The sequence below is a fragment of the Heliangelus exortis genome, chromosome 6 (assembly GCF_036169615.1).
Source record: "Heliangelus exortis chromosome 6, bHelExo1.hap1, whole genome shotgun sequence".
Lineage (NCBI taxonomy): Eukaryota > Metazoa > Chordata > Aves > Apodiformes > Trochilidae > Heliangelus > Heliangelus exortis.
The window spans coordinates 8,172,709-8,192,445 of NC_092427.1; the positions used below are offsets into that span (position 1 = coordinate 8,172,709).

General features: G+C 38.3%; 1 protein-coding gene across 3 annotated transcripts in view; it reads left to right on the plus strand.

The window, feature by feature from the left end:
• Nucleotides 1-19,737, plus strand: part of DPP10 (dipeptidyl peptidase like 10) — a 448,704-nt gene that overhangs the window by 316,711 nt on the left and 112,256 nt on the right. For all 3 annotated transcript variants that reach the window (XM_071746523.1, XM_071746524.1, XM_071746525.1), the window contains exons 4-5: nucleotides 5,274-5,368; nucleotides 14,751-14,825. In XM_071746523.1, coding sequence (XP_071602624.1) covers nucleotides 5,274-5,368; nucleotides 14,751-14,825 — 170 coding nt within the window. The remainder of the gene's footprint in view (nucleotides 1-5,273; nucleotides 5,369-14,750; nucleotides 14,826-19,737) is intronic.

Sequence of the window (19,737 nt, forward strand, 5' to 3'; positions counted from 1 at the left end):
TCCTGCAGTCCTGTGGTGTAGTGACCACTACAGAAGGCTGGAGCTCAGCCGTAGCTGTGTTATTTTGAGTATGCTCTTGAAATGGAGAAAATTATACAGACCCTGATGGTGTGGCCTGGATTTTGGAAGTCTGAAGGAGCAGATCTGTGTGGAGGTTCTGTGCTCATGCCCAAGCAGAGTCCCAGGGGAGTAGAAAAGAACTGCAGAAAAATTTTTCCATCCAGAAAGACTGGAAAAAAGAATTAGAAAGAATTTTTTCACGGAAAGGGTGATCAGACATTGGAACGGGCTGCCTGGGGAGCTGGTGGACTCGTCGTCCCTGGAGACATTTAAAAAGCGACTCGATATGGCACTCAGTGCCATGGTCTAGTGACTGTGGCGGTAGTTGTTCAAGGGTTGGACTCGATGATCTCTGAGGTCCCTTCCAACCCAGCCTATTCTATGATTCTATGATTCTATGAAAAGAAATAGCTTTGACTACATCCAAGAAGAATGGAGAAGAAATAGCTCCAGCAAGCTATTCCTGCTGTTTGCCATGGCTGGCAGGATCAAAGCCTTCAAGAGATTGCAATTTAAGGTACCAGCTAAAAAGTCAATAAAATTGTAGGAAAAACTTGGGAATTTCTAAATTAGAACAATTTTGCAGTTATGGCAGTACATAGGAGAGGAATGTATCTTTCAAAAAACCTGGGTGTGATGGTTTAGTTTTGCTCTGAAAGCCAAGGTGACAGCACAGCTGGATTCCATACCATGTCTGGGGACAGCCACAGTCCAGTCCCTGGGACTTTATTCAGCTTTATTCTCTGTGGTTTTGTCCATTCGATATATCTAACTATATCTTTGCTGTCTTTGTGAAATAATTCACCAGTAGGCAGTCATGTTCTTCCAGCTGAGCTGATCACAGACATTACTGCCTGTGGCCGGTGGATGCTGTCTCTGCAATGAGCATTTCCCCACCTGCTTGACTTCAAGAAGGCTTGGTTTAACAGTGTTGTATCTTTTTCTCCATGTAAATTCATCCCCAGTGGATCTGTTATTATTCAGGAGCTGTCTACTTCTTCATTCTCAGCTGAAGTGCTGGCATGGGGATATCAGCAGTTGTAATAACAAAGCATGACCCTGTGTATTTGCATGATAGGGCAGAAATCTGCATTTTTATAAATGAATAGTGATGGTTAAGAAAAGTCAAAGATTTTTCATAAATTAAAGTAATCAAGACCACTGAAAATCAGTATGAGTTGAGCTCATGGTTTGATACGGTATCTGATAATATGATTAGGAAAAGAGGAAGATACATTGATCATAGGTGGAGATTTGAGTTTTCCAGGTCCATCCAGCATGCTTAGTAGTTTATTTGGAGTTGAAGAAGGTGGGAGAATAGGTTTTGTGCAACTGATTGTTCTCCCAGTATCTGCTTGTTATCCCTTTCTGCACAAATTCACAACATGTAATAAACATAATAAAAAAACCCCAAAACAACTAATTGTTATAGATTATGATGATTAATCCATCAGTATCAGCATAACAGTTGAGATCTGCTCTCTTGGGCTCTAGCTTCATGGTCATACATCTGTGTAATAACTGAGAAGTCCAACTTCTCAGCAGAGCTCGTTGGTTGTGTATGGTGAATGCCACTGTCACCGTGCTGCTCCCCCCTGTTTTTTTGTTAGTTTGTGTTGCACATTAGAAGGGAAAGAGAAGTACAGCACCTGTGAAAGTCAGAAAGGACAGAAAGGAATTACCTATGTGTAGAACTTTGCAAGCCATTTTGTATGGGGAATCTTCTATATAATGAAAGATTGTCTATAAGAGCCACAGTTACCATTAAAAACAAGTGCAGAGTAAATATTTTCTTCCTCACTACCAAAAGACTATTAGAGAAGCAGTGAAAGTCTTGTTTGCCTGACTTATCTGAGATACTGAAATTTGGTCTCTATCTGTACTATCTTTGTTAATAGCTATTTTATTTAATTAGACAAACACTTAATTAGACGAAGATTTGTCTAGCACCTCCTGTTTATTAAATCAGAAGGCATTCTCTATCTTAATTAGCATGACACTTTTTATAATCAATGTAATGAAATGCCATCTGCAGTTCTAATAGTACTGTGTACAGCAAAGGCTGATTGACATATCTGTTGACAACAAGGTATCAGCATTCTCATATGTTTTTCTTCTTTAAAAAATAGTGAAACATAAGGAAGAAGAAGGCTGACTTGCTAATGCTGCTGTTTGTGCTGCAAAGCAGAATTTAAACAAACCAAAACACAGTAAATATTTTCAGTGGGAAAACAAGTACTTAGAATCTGTGGGTTAACAACATCAGTAATTTCAAAAGATGACCCTGAGGACTCCTTATTCCAGATACTGTGGAGCAGATTTTCAGCACTCTCCATCTCTTTCCTTCACTCTTTAGATGCTACTTATGCTCTTGAGACTGATAGATTGCCACAGTGTCTCCTGGCTTCTGTGCACAAAGCTGCCCCACGACAGATGCTGCTTTATCCCTAGCAAAGGCTTTGGGTTTGCCATCAAACAGGGAACAAAACCCTGTCAGATTTCTGTAATTCTGTAATTCTTTTATCATTTGGAAGTGAGGGAAAAATAGGATGTGACTACCTTAAGCATATTACTGCCCAGTACTCCTGGACTCTTTAGGCTAATCAGTTAGACTAAAATTTGGAGTGGTATGGATGAGTTAGCCAGCAATGAGCTGTCTGTGCTCTGTGTACCTTCTTTCAAAAGTACTATGACAGAATGCTCTATCTTTTAGTGATGTCCTTAGGTGGATAATTTGACTTTTCAGAACTGCAATTTCTGCCTGGCCAAGAGGGTTTTATGTAATACTACTCTTTGTTATAAATTAAATGAGAATTTATTTGAAATCAGAACTCTGCTTCTCTGGATGGTTTTGTGAAGTGTCAGGAATCCCTGAACTTCCTTGTGGTGAAGGTACCAAGATAATGAACAAAATAAATCAATCACTTGTGTAAATGGACAATGTTAAGGACAACACCCTATTTTCTTTTGTAGACTTTTTGGCCCTAGGTAACAAAAGATTTAAAAAAACCCAAATTATTTATGGCTCTTGCTTACATTTGAACTGTCAGTGGAAAAGATCATTATTATTTTGTATGACCATTAACTATCACCTTATCCATCCTGACAAGCTTTTGATTAGAATGAGTCTTCCATAGAAATTAATATGATTACTTTTGAACACTGTATTTATGCTCAATGCTTGCATGGCATTTTGATAGAATTTTGTATCTGAGAATCTCCATGGATTTTGCAAGCATTTGTTTAATTTATGCACTACAGGAGGTAACTACCGAGTCCAATATAGAGATAAAAGCCTAAGGTCACTGAGAGGTATAATTACTGTCAAGTAAAAGTCTGCCTTCTGAAAAGGTCTCACTCTGTTTTCTATTTTGATAATATGAATAAATTTTCTTCTAACGTGACAACAAATGGCTTTAATTTTTGTCATTCTTGGTATTTTCTCTCCCAAATGCTGTTGCATACATTGTCTATAACTTGCAAGAAGAGCCCTAGGACTTTGCATTTTACTTGTTACCCTGTTAGCAATTTTAAAGGAAAGTTTGTTATCTGGGTGAAATGTTCTTGGTTACATTACTTAGTGAGGCATGATGCTGTAAATCCTGTTGGCCAAGTGTACGTGGACATAGGCAGCGAGAGAGAGGAGTTAAGTTCTGCTGCTGCTGCTTGGATTTGGGTGGCATCTTGGTGTCACCTCTGGACAAAATGTCCATTGCTCAGAGCACTGCTGAGGCAGGAGCAATGACTGTGGGCTGTTGCTGGCAGCTCTTTGATGTCTCTGGGTTTTATGTGCTATTTCTCACATTCAGGTTTACTCATAATTGGGGTGAGCTCTTGGGCCAGAAAACTTTATTATTTCTAAAATTTTTCTTAGCACTGTGGTGCAGCGTCACTGGGGATTTGCAGTGCTGGGTACCCAAAAGTACATATGCAAAAATCTTAAACGAAGTTGCAAAAACTCTAATGTCCTATATTAGCCTGAAACATGAAACCAAGATAACCTTCTGCAAAGTGTTACCTCTTTTTATTATTTAAAATGGGCATTTGAAATCTTTTCCTTTACAACAAAGTTATTTCCACATTTCACAGTCTAAATTTCCTTCCTAACCAACAGCTCTCATAATTGTGTCCTGAAATCCATCAATCCCACCCAACTACCCAGCCATGTTCCTGAAATAGCTTAGTAAGCTCTTCAAGTGAGGTTTTTTTAATATTACAGAACATGCTGGAGGACACTCACTGGTGCTTTACATACGGCTACATTTTTCCATTCAGTGAAGTGTATTTTTTGTAGCATAACTTTTTTCTCCAGTCATGTTTACTTCCCACTTCATAAAATTCAGGGATCTGTAATGAATTTCTGAAGACATTACTGAAAATTAGGAAAGTTCTTTTGTGTTCCCTTTAGGCTTAATTTAGAACTTTCCTGATGTTTTCTGCATTTTTATAACAAAACAGTTTTCACTTGAATAAATATAAATCTCTCACATAGGTTTTGAAAACATGAAAGAACCAGCACTCAGTCTATTCAATATCTTATTAGAGAGAGTTGGAAATTTGGAACCAATTTTTTTTTTTCCTTTTTTCAAAGCAGTACTCAAATAATTGTGGATTTCTTTGCAGTCTTTTCAGGTGTTGATATAAACATGTACAATTTTGCAAGTGTTGATAGAAACAGATATGAAGCCTTTTTCATTGGAGACACAATTTTTAATTTTTTTTCTTCAGTTGTAGTATGATTAAGTTTCTTTGGAAGCTTAAAAATCAAGTATATGTTAGAAGGAAAAATTTCCAGCAGTCCATCCCACAATATTTATTTTGAATATTCTACTAATGGACCTATTTAGCTTTAACACTCCTGTGCTTACATTCAGCTTCTGTGATCTGGTATTCTGTGGCCCAGCACTAATCAAACAGGACAGGGACTGTCTTAAGATACAGTGCATATCTTTCTTTCTCCAGCCAGTTACCAGAGATACAGAATAGTACAGTTTTGTAAGAATAATTTCTAAGAACATAGGTGATTATGATCTCCAGAAAAACCTGCCCCTCCATCAACAAAGTTAGATGTTATGACTTCCAATTCTCCTCTCAGTCTTGTTTCTATACTCTAATAAAGATATTCTAATGACATTAGTATGCCAGTTGTCTCTACAGATGCTGTATTAAATACTTAATATGTTTGCTAACTGTTAATGCCTTTGTTGTTGCAGATACATCAGTGGTGTATAAAACCAGGAATGGACATGTTGTTGAACTGAATGTAGAAACAAATACAACTACATTATTATTGGAAAATACAACTTTTGTAAGTAATATATATTATCCACATATTTCATAGTGGAAGCCCGATCATATATTTTTTTCCTGAAAGAGGAGTCATAATATTTAAAGGTTGTAGAAAATATGTTTATAGCCTAGACTAGATTAAATATAAGTAGAAAGTGTAATGCATTCCTTTGTCAGTGAATGATTTTGATTTTTTATTATTTTATTTTTTGTTTTATTCAGCTAACATGTAAATAACAGAGATTTTGGCAGATACGTTGTTGGCTTTACTGCGTGCTTTGTTCAGGCCATCTGAAATATCATACCAGGCATATATGCTGGTGAACCTACCTGTTGTCTATTACAATAAGAGATTTCATAGAATGAGGGAATGCTACTAAAAATGTTGAAGGCTTTTCACTAATTGAAAAGAGGAAGAGTGTTCAAAAATAATACGAAGATTTTCCTTTAAGCAATTAAATATGCAAAGAAAAACATAATTCCTAATCCTGCTAATCTCTGTTTTACTTGTTTCTCTGTGCTTTTAGAGGAAAACTAGGTCAGGCATTATTCCTTCTGGCCAGTAAATATTATATACTTGAGTGGTTTGCTTGTGTTTCTGTCTACCAGTAATTGCTTAAAAATGCTTTGATGCCTTAGTCTGCATTTTCTTTTACTTTGCTTGGTGCTGGTATCCTCAGTGATACCACTTACATTTGTTCATGTAATTCTCATTTATGAGGGTTTTGCAGCATAAATGTGTGGCTTGCCAGTCTTTCCTCATAAATACTCCATGCATACCCCTGACTGTTATTGTTAATCCCTGTATTTTTGATTTGGTAAAATCTTTTGCACCTGCAGACCCAAGAGGATGACTCATTTTTCATCAGCAGTTTTTGGCAAAGGCTGATTTTTTTCCTGATCTGTTCTGGGTCTTTTCTGATACAGATTCTTCCCTTCAGAGCATAAAGACCTTGGTGGCCTTTTCTTCTAACTCCTTGAACTAGAAAGAGGAGAGCAGAAGTTCAGGAAAAAGAACTTGACACTGACTTCTGAGGTCAATGGAAAAATGAAGGAGAGGGGAGGAGAGAACTGTGTTTTAATGGCCTGTGTGTGAGGCTCCGTTTCTGTGAGCTGCACCCTCCCATGTGCTGGGATGAACCCCAGGGTGCCCCTTCACCCAAAAAAGGCTGGCAGACGCAATTAAAAGTGGGTGAAAAGGTGAATTTCCTTGAAGTACAAATTACAAAGCACTGCAGAAGTGTTTTCCCTCTTACCTGTGTACATGTGTATGAGCACTTGGCTGGCTAAGTAGAGGAATAATTGTGTCAGGCCTATGTATTGCCTTTAGTGCAGAACTTGAACAGAAGCAGCTGCTTGGAAATCCCTGGCTATACAACTTGACTGTAATCACAAGACTTGAGTTTCCTCACAGATGAATTAATACACTTTTGGCTCCAATTATTTGGCTCACGCAATGTCAGGTGCAAGGCCAACATGACAAGCTAGTGAGGCCATTATGGTAAAGCAGTCTTGCCAGTAGTGATGGATCAGTTGCTCTTCTTACGTTTTTTTATGGAACTAATTTATCCTTAAATCACACACACTGAAAGAACTCTGGACTCGAGCTATCTAGTTTTAATTAGAAGTGTGGGAAACTGATCCAAATTGGGTAATATTCAAGCAAGCATTGAACAGTTGTGTATGGAACAAAAACATAAAAAACCTTAAGTGTGCTTTTTCCCACAAAGCTTCTCTCTGTATACAGTCAAAAGCTAAGAGTATCAGAGGTAAATAAAGTGAATTCTGGCAATCATTATTCACATGGAAGTGGAATAAAAAGCTGAAAATAGATCAGAAGAATCAATAAGTTTGTTGATGTATGTTTGGCTGGGAGCAATGGGAAATGTCCCTGTGCCAAGTCATCTGTCAACAGTGTGGCCAGCAATCCTAAGAGAAGATCATAGCATTACAGACTGTATGGCTGAAATCAAAAGCTGTCCTGTTCTTCTAAGCTTCACTGTCCCCACATTCACACTGCTAAATGTACTCTCCCAAAGCCAGACACCTGAATCATTAATCCTTTTCCTCGCTCAGTGCCACATCTGCTGACTCACTGCTGTGTAATTAGAATGGTGCTCGTGGAAGGGCTCTGCAGAGCTGTCTTCTACTAATAAAAAAATACAGCACAGATCCAGCATAGGCAGTGGCAATGCAAGTTCCCTCATTCTTCCATATCAAAGGATTTTAGTCATGGAAGAGTCACCTTTTGATGGGAGTTACAAGACTGCTTGCAGTCAGCGTTCCCTCTCCTGTTTGCCCTTCTGCTCAAGCAGCTGCAGAAGTGGCAGATTTTTCTTAGGAATGTTGATAATTGTCCAATGGAAATTGAACTGCCATGATGAACTCATTGCACACAGGCAAGGGGCAAATAATAGATTTTTGTCAGGAGCTCTGAAGAGATTGTCTTTTTTTCCTCATTATTAATCCCCTGAAGCAGCCTCCCCCTGTGTACAGATCACTGGCTCTTCTTTTGCATCTTAGAGGCTGCTGGTTTTGTGCAGAGTTCGTGTCTTTTATCCTTCCTTGTTCTGCTTGCTTTTTCAGCTCTACTGAAGAGCTGCTGTGCTCTCTATGCATGTTTACAAAAAAAGTAGACAGCATATATAAAAAACCAACCTATATACGTTATATATATGAGATATCTAAAAAAAAAAACTTTAAGAAATACCTTTGAAAATAGGTGTGCAACAGGGAAGAAGACAGACTTGTGTTTTTTCCTTCTAAGATGACCATTTCTCTTTTGTAGTAGTGTCTACCTAAAGTTTCTGAATGAGTGTATTTTTTTTACAGTTTCATTAGGATTTAATCAGAAGTAGAAGAAATTATTGCACCTCATTTTATATGTAGTCCTTTTCTATGATCAATTTATAATCAAGCTATTAGTAAAACGATCTGGCCTTCATATAATTAAACTATCGGTAAAGCAGTATTGTTGATGGCAAATATAGTGACAAGCATGAAAAGAATAGCTTGTAAAGCATAGAGAATATGTCTTAGCATCTTTGGAGACCATAATTTGAAGACATTTTTTAATTCATATTTGTCCTCTGAGTGTGTATAGTGTATCCTGTTCAGGCTGTCTAATAAACAGTTAATATTCTGAGCCAGAACCATATAAATGTAACCCAGCTGGAAGCTGGACATGTCTTCTATTAAATGGATCCAGAAAAGCCCTAGACATTAATCACTGTGTGGCATCCTGATGTTTGCCATGCTGCCTCCATGTCTGATTACAATATGTTCTCTATCATCTATCTGAGGTGCCTATCACCATCATAAGTGACATGCCTACCAGTTTTTCAGCATTTAGCAATACTTAATTACACATTCTAATTCCAAAATAAGTAACATTATGCCACATTTATCTAAGTAATTTCAGTCAGGCATTTTATTTATACCTTTTGCCCTCAACTATTACATAAAATCACTACGAGCAGGTTACTGGTTCACACAGAACCCAGCCAGGAGGCCTGGCTGAGCTAGAGAGGAGAACGAGAAGGACCACATGGTTTCTTTTGCTCAGGGGAGGTTGTCCATCTGGTCCCCTATCATGCTTCTAGCTCAGCCTCTCTAGTCTGATTTATGAGTCTGAAATCCAAAACCAAATGAAAAAAAAACAAACACAGAGAGACTGTGTTTTCTGTTATGCTACTTTCCAAATGTGTTGAATCCTCTTAAATGAAGCCTTTAGAAATTTTGCCTTAGTTTCTCCTTTTTAAAAAAAAGCTGCAACTATTACAGAAGTGCTAAGACTGTAACTCGTTAGTCCTTGGTCCCACTGCTTTAGCATGTACAATTATTTGGATACCATGCATACAGACTAACAGGTACATAGTCCAAGACCCTAGGTCAGAAATTAATCCAGTGTGACTCCTTAAGCATTTTGAATGTAGCTAATGGGATGTATTTTGAGTCTTCAAAAAAGAGGCTGTTGATTTGTTTGCAGTTCCTGATGATACAAGTATGGTTGTTTTCAGTTTGGAAACTCTAAGGTAGATTCTTGTGTTTACAACGTTGTGCCCCCAGCTCTTTGCTTTGGACTCTTCTTAAACCCAGCAATTTGACTTACTCTCCCCCTCGATTTCAATGCTTTTCCACAGCTTTTTTCAAGCTTAAGGGGAAACTTCATCTTGCTGCAGAGCAGATCTTCCTAAGTTGTAAACCTGTTTCCAGGAGCTTGCTGGGAGTATACCCCAGAGTGTGCTGTGTTGTAATGTAACTGTGGAGCACCTTTTACACAAGGATGAAGAGAGAAGAATTACTTCTTGCTGTCTGCTAATTAGGAGATGGCATCAGAAGGGTGAGCAGAGCAGTAGACTTGGCTCATGAATCATGATTAGGCTGTAGCAGCCCAGAAGAGAAAACCCTGTGAAGGCAGTGCAGCAAAAAGTGCTTTGGTGGGGTCCATTCCTTTTTGTCCAAGTGAGGGTTTTTTTTCAGCATATAAAATGCAGGGGACAGATCTCCAGACTGTCAGCTCAGAATGCCTCTGTGTGGGGTGTCTTGGAGTAGTAGCCCTGATAAGAGAATTCCTTGGTTTCAGAAATAGTTAAAGGTTAACTGTATCAAAGATGGGGAATGGGAGGGAGAAAATTCTGTGATTTACCCGTTAGAAGTTGTTTTCTACTAGGGAGGCAATGGTGTTAGGTTCCTGTGAGCTTCACAGATCTGTTCATGTCTTTTTTTTTTTTATAATGTCTTACAATCACCTCCTTACCTGTGTGAAAGTATCTTAGACTGCATGAAGAGTTTCAGGTGGGTTTGGGGAGTTTGATTTGTGCTCCCATCCATAAGGTAGAGTCCATCTTAGATAATTTTTTAAGGTACATTCAAGACCTGTGAATGCTAATGACCTCCTGTACACCCATGTTCAGTTTTACCATTTAGTGAAAATGCTGCTGGACATTCGTGATGTAGAGAGGTATGTGATTTCCTTTCCACCCAGCTTTAAAGCAACAGTCTAGAGGTTTTGAAATATTTTATCCTGAGTGAACAGCAAAAAATTTTAAAGACAGAAAGTGTTTTAAGCGAGCATTAATCAGTAATAAAAAAATAGGATTGTGGAAGAGGTAACTTTCTGGGAAAAACAGGTACAGAAACCTGAAACAGGAGGGGTAAAACTAAAAAAAAAAAACAAAAAAACCTAAACAACAACAAATAAATAACCTCAACAGAAGTGAAAATTTCTTCTTCTTGATTTTAACTGTGATATATTATTTTGCTTAAAAATAGCCATCTGAAACTATGGGGTTTGACAATTAATAAGGATATATTCTTACATCTCTGGATTAGGCTATGTTATAGGTAACTTCTATCTGTCTGCTCTATGGCATTTTTTGAAACATTGTGAATAAGGCACTGAGTAAATGCTATGGTAGGTAAAAACCACCAAAATAGTAAAACAGCTTTTTATAGTAGGTGAAACAATAGCACAAAGATGAACTGAATAGCCAGTACATCAGTAACTTGGAGCATGGCTTTAAGAAAAAGGAAGAAATAAATATCAGTGATACTGAGAGGCCCTTGCTAGGGATTGAGAACCTAAAGCCAGCCCACATCTTCTGTTAAACATAGTCATAACAGGCATTTCTCTTATCATCAAAACACACATAAAATGTAAAATGAAAAAAAAAAAAAATCACCAATGTGAAATACTGACATTGGAAATAAAAAAATACAGTGTTCATCAAAAATTGTTTTCCATTTTAATCATCCAAATGGAAAGGTGGAAGAAAAGCCAGTTGTATGTGTTTGTGGGGTAGTTGTCCCTTACATGTTTTTATTGCAGAACTGCTTTTCCTTTTGCTTTCACTCTTACTGTCTCAAACTGCTCTCATCTTCTTTCCATTCAAAACTGTGTTTAGCAAGACATTTTCAGAATGTTGGTGAGAGAAGGAAGCTGGAAAGCTAAAGGGAAGAGGCTGTATAAAATGAGCTGTGTCCTTTTGCCTCTAGTTGGCTTTTAGCCTTGCAGTCTCTGGAGACAGAGCCCAGCAGTCATTCTTGTTGGAGCTGTCACATCATGCAGCACTGTCAGGAGAAGAATTAAACCTCCTACCATGTGAGGTATTTCAAAGAAATGTGGAAATGCCATTTTTTCATTTGGTTAGACCTGATTATATAGTCAAGGGGGTTGGTTGGATGAGGAGTGCAAGATCAGAAATAGGATCATTCTTTCACTTTTGAAAAAGTGAGATGATTTCAAATTCTGTGATATATGGAAAATGGATGACAGATTCGTAAATTAAGAAGGAAAGACAGTAGACGGGTGTTTAAATTATTAATTTTTTTTTTTTAATTTTTTTTTTTTTTTAGCTCAGAACTCTGCAACAGTGTGAAATGTAACTAATTTATGGATTCCAGCAATTTTTTTCTCATTTCATACAGCTGATGGTTTTTGCAGGGATTTTGATGTGGTTGGGTAGAAATGAGAAATATTAGGGATATAAGGAAATTATCTTCCCTTTTGACTTCTTTTTGGCCTTTCCTCTGTTGTGGTTTGGAAAGGGGAGAGGAGTAAATAAGGAATACAGAGTGCTGAATTCCCTGTTTCCTAACTAGTGGATCCTGTGCAGTGATGCAAAGAGAAACAAGACCTGCTTCTGCATCCTGGGACCTTGCCTAATTAGCCAGCTATTTTCAGAGCTTATTTGTCCAGAGCTACATTTCTTAGAGAGGTACAGGTAAACCACAGAGGTGTAGTCATAAGGGACAGCATTTAGGTCTGTCTTGAATGAAGCCTCAACAGGTCCTGACAAAGCAAGAAGCTTGAAAAGTTGCAGATACTCAGACAAGATCATGGAACAAGCATCCTCCAGATTTTTGATAACAAGACACCTGAGGTTATTTAATTCCCAGTGTTTCCAAAATGGTATTTTCCCAAGTTTTTCTTTAAAATATAAAAATACGTCCTCCTGAGAAGGGAACAAACCTTTGGGATCAGAATCTTGACTGACTTCTTTTTAATGAATAAATAGATCTAATCCCTGTAGTGAGTGTCCCAATAGACAACCTCCCAACCAAGGCCTTGAGTGGCACAAATTTCACTTCCTACAGCGAAGATTGAGCCTTTCTTTTAAGCCCATCATGAGCTGATCTGTCTCCTCAGTTATGAAGTTAGGTATTTGTTGGCTGATGAAATACCTTACACATGTGTATGAGGAAAAAAAAGCAACCAAAGTGTCTTTCATTTAAATGAGCCCACAGATTGTGAGTTGACTTGCCACGTAAGGCTGGAGGAATAAGTCAGGTGATTTTTTAATTATTTTTTCCATTGTTAATCTAGAAATTCTTCTTCTATGCATACAGGTAGACAGTTTACGAATTTATTGCTAAAATTGTGCTTGCCTTTACAAAGAAACAAAAAAACCCAAAACCAACAACAAAAAAATGTCTCCACATATAATCCAAAACAGGCCTCTAAGGAAATTTAAATGATTGTGACTTTAGGTCTCTTAAATCTCTCTGAAATTCTGTTGGAATTAAATGTATATTTCCTTAAAGGTTTGATTTTAAATGCCACTTTGAAAAAATAGGCTAATTATGGCTACATGATAATTTAAAGAAATCAGCATTGCTAGCAGCTTTGGTAATGACCACCTGGTTTCTACTGGTCTAATTTTTATTTTCTTGTTTCTTAAATGAAACATTAAAAATTATGAAACAGATTTATGCTCCTTTTAAGAAGAATCATGCCATTAAACCAACAAAAAGGAAACTATTTTGCCAAAAACATTAGCTGCAGTCAAGAGATTATAGCTTATTGGCATTTCACGTTCACCACCTGTCTGAGGTATTTCTTGAGACAAGAGAATTTAGCAGGAATGAACAAGGTCATCTCAAGTAGGATTTAAATTATTTTAAATTCCAGATCCATAGGAACCTACATATGGATATAGAGTATGTGAGTAACTGTTGCTGGTGTTACTGTCAATAGGTTGTGGCTGAGCTGCTCAGGTGTTTGCATTAAGTGCATCATTACTTCTGTGGTGTTATAATCCATGACTGAAGAATCTAACTAAGTGCATGGAATGGTGAGCACCACACTCCCTGAGAGGCAATTTGGAAAGCTGCCTGGGCTGTATGTTGCTGAAGACTGAGGTAGTTGGGCAGTAATTAATAAACTTCTAGAAAGCAGAGAAATTTCCCATCTAAAAATGTTTTCAGTGATGTGCCAAGGAAAGGGAATATTATTCATGGATTAACATTAACGTAGTCTCTGCTTAAAGGTGGTTAACTTATAAAAGGTAGTTTAAGCAGAGGAGAAATACATTCTGAATGCTTTGTAGACACAAAAGGATGCTTTTAAGTTTTTTTTTCTCTTCTTTGAAGTTTCAGATTTTGAGCTTTTGATACTGTCACGCTTTTGCATCAAACTAATGAACAGTTTATCTTTCAAACTATTTTTTAGCCTTGGTTTCTTTTGATAGCTTGCTTCTAATTATACTACCTAGGAACCTGTGTTTAAGTTGTGTATCAAACCCTGGCATCTTCTCAGTTTATTGGAAGACTTGCTTATCTGTACCTTAAACCCCTGTTGGATTCATTAGTTCAGCAGTGGGATTAGGCTGAACAGTGCAGGTTGTTTAAGAAGCAAAATCAGGGAAAGCTTTTGTTTGAATAGCAGAGAGATCTTGTTCTGAATAGCTATTTGTTTAGTTTATTTCATCTTGTTCCTTTGCAGTTCTATTATTTTTTCTGTCCTCCTTTTTCTGTTATCCATATTTTTCATTCTTCACCCTTTTTCTTTCATTCTGCAAATATCTGTCTTGAGATTTATTTAAAAGTATTTCCTTCAGTGCCCTTTAAAGCACATTCATATCTTCCTCATACATTAGATGCATTAAATTCTTTCTGACATCAACATTACTCCTTGATTAAATTACAGCTCTGAATTCAGTTGGGTTTTGGATAGATATAAAGCAATATTAGTTTTATAATGCTATCTTATGTTTCACTTTACACTCCACTAAGAATTTTTGTTCCTATAAGAGTTTTCCTGTACTCAAGTTATCTTGCAAAATGTTTATATATGCAGAAGAGAGGTAATGCACACCTATTCTTTCATTTTGTGTGTTCTTTCAGCCTAACCCAGTGTTGAATCTGCCTTATAATCATGAGATACACACCAGCTAAAGGCCCTTCCTTATTCCTCTAAATGAATTGGTTGTAGTTCTTATCCTTGAGCTCAGTGCTTGCAATCATGATAAAAAACTCATCAGCTTCCTAATTGGTATTGAAGCTAGATACATCCATTGCCATTGTACAGATACCAGAAATTAGACTAAGAATTATATTTAAAAATATATAAAAGTGATCCTTCTTATTGCAAACTCACTTTTATTTTTACTTCATTTTAGGTAACATTCAAAGCATCCAGATACTCAGTTTCACCAGACTTAAGATTTGTTCTACTTGCATATGATGTGAAACAGGTAAGCAAACTATTTATACTCTAAGAGCCTTTAAATGAAACCTCTTAAACCCTTGCTGTTTTTTATATTTCATCTGTGACTCCATATAAGAGAATGTGATTGATGTATTTGATTTCTCTTCCCAAAATCTTCTGATGAAATGGTGGCAAAGTATGTATTTAAATGTGGACAGAAATACTGCCAGGTTCTCAGTTGAAGTAAATTGCCCTGGCTCCTCTGAAATGTTGTGCTGGTTTATGTAGTAAAGGTTTTGTAATCCTTAAACTGTTCTGTTACTAATTGATCATATGAAAGCCTATCTTTTGATACTTCTTTCCATGTTTAACAGCTGTACATGTCATTTATGGACTATAAAAAAAAATCTAGCCTGATTCATGTCTTCCTAGTTTTTTGGTTGGCTTTAGTAGTCTGAAGCTTGATAATCTGAAAGTTTTTTGACTGTATAATGCAGTTCTTTGATTCTCGTATTATGCAGAAATTTTGTATGTTGTTATCTTTTCAAAAGCAGTTCAGTAGATACCATATAGTTTTCTAAAATTAAGCTTTGAACACACAAAAACTGACTTTTATGACTTTGTGCATATTGTTTTTATAAAAAGTTCTAATAAAATGTGAACTTTTCTCCATAACAAAATAACTGGATGATTCAGATAACAGTGGTTATTCAGCAAGTTTGGGTCGCCTTTTTTCTTTTTCTTTTTCTTTTTCTTTTTCTTTTTTTCTTTTTTTTTTTAACAGTAACATTTACAAATACCTGTTCATAATTATCTCCTTAATATCAGAAGTTGGTGTTCAGAAACGAGAAACTATTACTGCTGTTTATCACCTTGTACTTCACTATAGTAGTTTCCTTATTGTTTTGTGTTGGTAACAGAAGATAATAATACCTGTGTGTTGTGGACTGAAATTTTTAAAACAATAACTAATAACTAGTCATTTACAAGGCAGTATACAAACCTCCCCAGCCTCCTGGTGCCGTTGCTCTATTTATCTGTATATCTGCAGCTTTATTAATTCCATCTCCAAACTGAAAATGCACTGAAAGCTGATCTGAAATGTTCTATTTCCTTGGGACTAGATCCAAGCAGGGTTCTAATCTACCAATTCCAGTGCCTTCCAGATCAAGCTCTTTTTACAATATGCATTTATCAGTAACTCAAGAAAGAGCTGCTGTTCATTTCATTGTTTTTGTTGTAAAAGGTTCCAGTTTGATTCCTGTCTGAAAAATACTTGCTGTTTCCCTTCTTGGTTGCTTATTGTTGCATGAAAGAGTTTAATATGCCCTCATACTGACTTAATTTCCTCATTTGGTCTGTTCAAATCTTGATTTTGTGTGGGCTTGGGATTTTCTTAGTAATTGCCTATAGAGAAAAATGGGAAAACCTGAAAATCTCCATCATGCTTTTATTACCTCTAAATGTAGTAACATCAGGGATGAATCCTGGCCCCACATTAAAGCTGGTCCATTGCCATGCAAATTGCTCTTAATGCATGCTGAATGCATCACTTTGCAGGAAAACTCTCTGTATTTCATTCTTGGTTTTCTTGCAAAAAGAAACTTTTCCTTCCTTTTACAGTCTAGTTGCTTTGGGTTACTGAGAGTGATGAAGTCTGCAGCATTTGCATTGCATGTAGCCATTTCCTTTGCTCAAGTGTATTGACAAGAAGGAATTAAAATGATAAATGAACAGGTTTTGGCAAGCAGTTTGTGGTGGTAATCCTGGATGCCTTTGCATGAGGCTTTTGGTACTTACCCTGGCTGGGCTCTGGCTTTCAAACCAGAAACATGCTGTGATTCCTGCATCCTTGTGTAGTAGTGGTGATGGGTCTATAATTAGATAATAGCTGGATGTTGTCAGCCAGTTCCCCAGTTGATATAAATAATAATAGTTCCATGGAAGTCTGTTTCCTCCTGAGAAGAATTTGTTCCTTAGAATTGGAAGGGAAAAATCACCAGAGTGTAAGCCAATAATTCCGGAAGTTACAAAATATGTTATTGTGATTTTGTGGTAAAAAGCCTTTTTTCTTCCAAATTTTCTCGTTCTTGGGATGTTTTTCAGGCTGGTGAGGCACTTCTGTTTTCTCCAGATCTGTTGGGGAAAAGGTATGCAATGCCTTGGAAAGCCTTTTTATTTCTGCATAACTAATGCTTCCTAATTACATAGAGTTACATCAGTTTTCATTCTTCTTTGGCCTTCTCATTTTGTGTCAGAACCAGACTTACTGGGCCTGAGTAACAGGAAATCCACCTGTCTACCTCTATAAACTATCAAATCTTTTGCCTATAAAATTAAAATTATTACTAAACATCATAATTTAAACTAAACATCATAATTGGAATTTTTCAAATGAGTTTCAGTAGAATCAGGCCACATTCTGTCTTCATATCTCATTTGAGTGTAACATTTTATGAAACCGAGGATTTGCTCATTGTCAAGTGTTACAACACATGCTTAAGTTTTTAAATAATACCCAGTACAAAGAACTGCAAAAAACTGTAAGCATTTAGTTGATCTCACCATCTGCTGTAAACTGCCACAGACCCCTTGAATTTACTACCAGTGTTTGCCACTTAATTACCCTCCTTTGTTAAGATGTAAATGTATTATTCCATTGTAATTTATTTGATAGGATTTCTGCTTTTTCAGATTGCCAATCCTTTGGGTTTTTAAAATTATAACAGTTGTTTATATGAACTAATCTGTGTTCTTCATAGCATACAGTAGTACAGCTGGGACAGACTTATTAATCACCAGTTTGAGAAATAAGCTTGTGTGCCTCAGCTGAGCAGGTTGGAGAAAAATAGAGACAAATGTTTCTTCAAGACATTTTGCCATAAAATTGTAATTAGAAACAAGCTTTTTTGGATGTTTGGATTAAAAATAAATGTTGAATTAAATTAAAAAGTTGATTATTTATTTTACTATTGTCAGCATTTTCTTTGCTCCATTTTGTGCTTGGAATGGAAAACTTTAATTAAATTTGCAGATGTTTAAGCACAATTAAGAATGTCCAGTATGCATAACAGGACATAAATCTTTGAATACAAAAATAATAACTGAACGAATCATTTAAATCATGCTTCATAGAAGGAACAAACCCATTTCATTTAGCATAGCAGCTGTTTTGGTGTGGCTCTATGTACTTCATAAGGGAGAAAATTCCTTTGTTAAGGAATTCAAAGTGTTGAAAATTGATCTCTGGGTATCAGCTTTATCCATCTGTATCATAGCAGGTCACAGAATGTAAGCCACTATTCCTGGCACAGGCACTGTGCCTGTCTGCCTTGTTTTTAACAGAAGTCTGTAGCAATTTTAGAGGTACTTTCTGAGTGTTCTTTGCTGCAGTACTCCACATCTCCACACTTGTGAAATGCTTTCATCAGTTCTCCCAATTTTTCTGACTTTGCCAGAATTTGCATGGACTGTGTGTGGTTCAGACTCCCTGTCACTGACTGTAATTGTGTCAGCAGCACTGAAAAAGTCTCATTTTGCATGGCAAGGGATTTGAGGAATGAACACATGGATTCTCCCTGAGTGTCCTTGTTGCGTGAGACGAATCTCGCTGTGGGCGCGAGCTCGGTTCGTGAACAGAGTCAGTCAAGCTAGTGTCGGTTCGGGCTAGTATCAGGGAGCTAACTTCGGTCCGTCCGGCTCTGGAATTCTCTCCGGAAAACCACACCCTACCGAACCCAGGCATGCGCGCCTGGGCTAGCCCCAGCTGGGCACAGGCGGGGCGGGCACCGTCCGGGCACTTGCTGCCTACATTTCCCCCCTTTTTTTTTTTTTTTTTTTTTTTTTTTATTATTATTATTATTATTGGGGAAAAGATGACAAATACGCGAAGATCTTAGCTGCGTGGTGCCTCGTTGTTCAGAGCTGGTGGTACTGGTCTGCAGAGAGAGGTTGGTGAAGACGACGAAGCCGCAGAAGCTGAGGGCCAAGAGCATCACCTGCGAAGCCTGCAGGCTCCTGGGGGAGAAGGCGCCGAAAGCCTGGCACAGATAAGGGCCGAGCCAGGTGGTGGCGAGGTGCACCAGGATGAGGCTGAGGAAACCCAGCCGCACGTACAGCCACTTTAGTTTAGGGGCTGCTTTTCCCTCTACCGCCTTTCGTGGGATCGGGGGCGGCGGCGGGGGTTGCTCTCTGCGGCAGCCGGAGGTGCTGCAAGCCGCAGTTTCCGCCCCATCATTTTCCGGTGTTTCGACTTCCTCCAGGGGTGGCGCCGACGGGGACACGGTCGGCGTTCTCTCGGGCTCCCCCCCCTCGGAGGGTGGTGCCGACGGAGTCACGGTCGGCGTTCTCTCGGGCTCCCCCCCCTCGAAGGGGGGTGCCGAGGGGGTCACGGTCGGCGTTCTCTCGGGCTCCTCCCCCTCAAAGGGGGATGCCGAGGGTGTCGCAGTGGGCATTTCCTTCGGGGGAAATACTTCGGTCTTTCGTAATGGGGCCGCGGTGGTGGCAATTGCCACTTCTATTTCGGCTTTCATAAGAGCTAACAGACTGCAAACGACCCGCCAGGTGTTGTCCGCACCAACAATGTCGCTTTTGATCTCCCCATAGTGGAGACTTGCCAGCAGATCATGCACCTCCCCCCGGAGGTTCCAGGCGGTTTCGGGACCCGGGTAGCGGAAGGGTTCCTGCCTTTCCGCCTGGGCTACAATCTGCTCGGCAACGGTGGTGCCGGTAGGTTTGCTTGCATAGGATTCCATCATCGGTTTTACTGATGTCGATGTCGAAAAGAGGAAAGGGTTTCTCTTACCCGAATCTTTCGGGGTATCGAACGGTCTGTGGAGAAGGGTCACTTTTGGACGAAACGCTCGGGGAGACGGTTTAGACCGAAATTGCTGCCCGCATTCTCCACCAGATGTTGCGTGAGACGAATCTCGCTGCGGGCGCGAGCTCGGTTCGTGAAC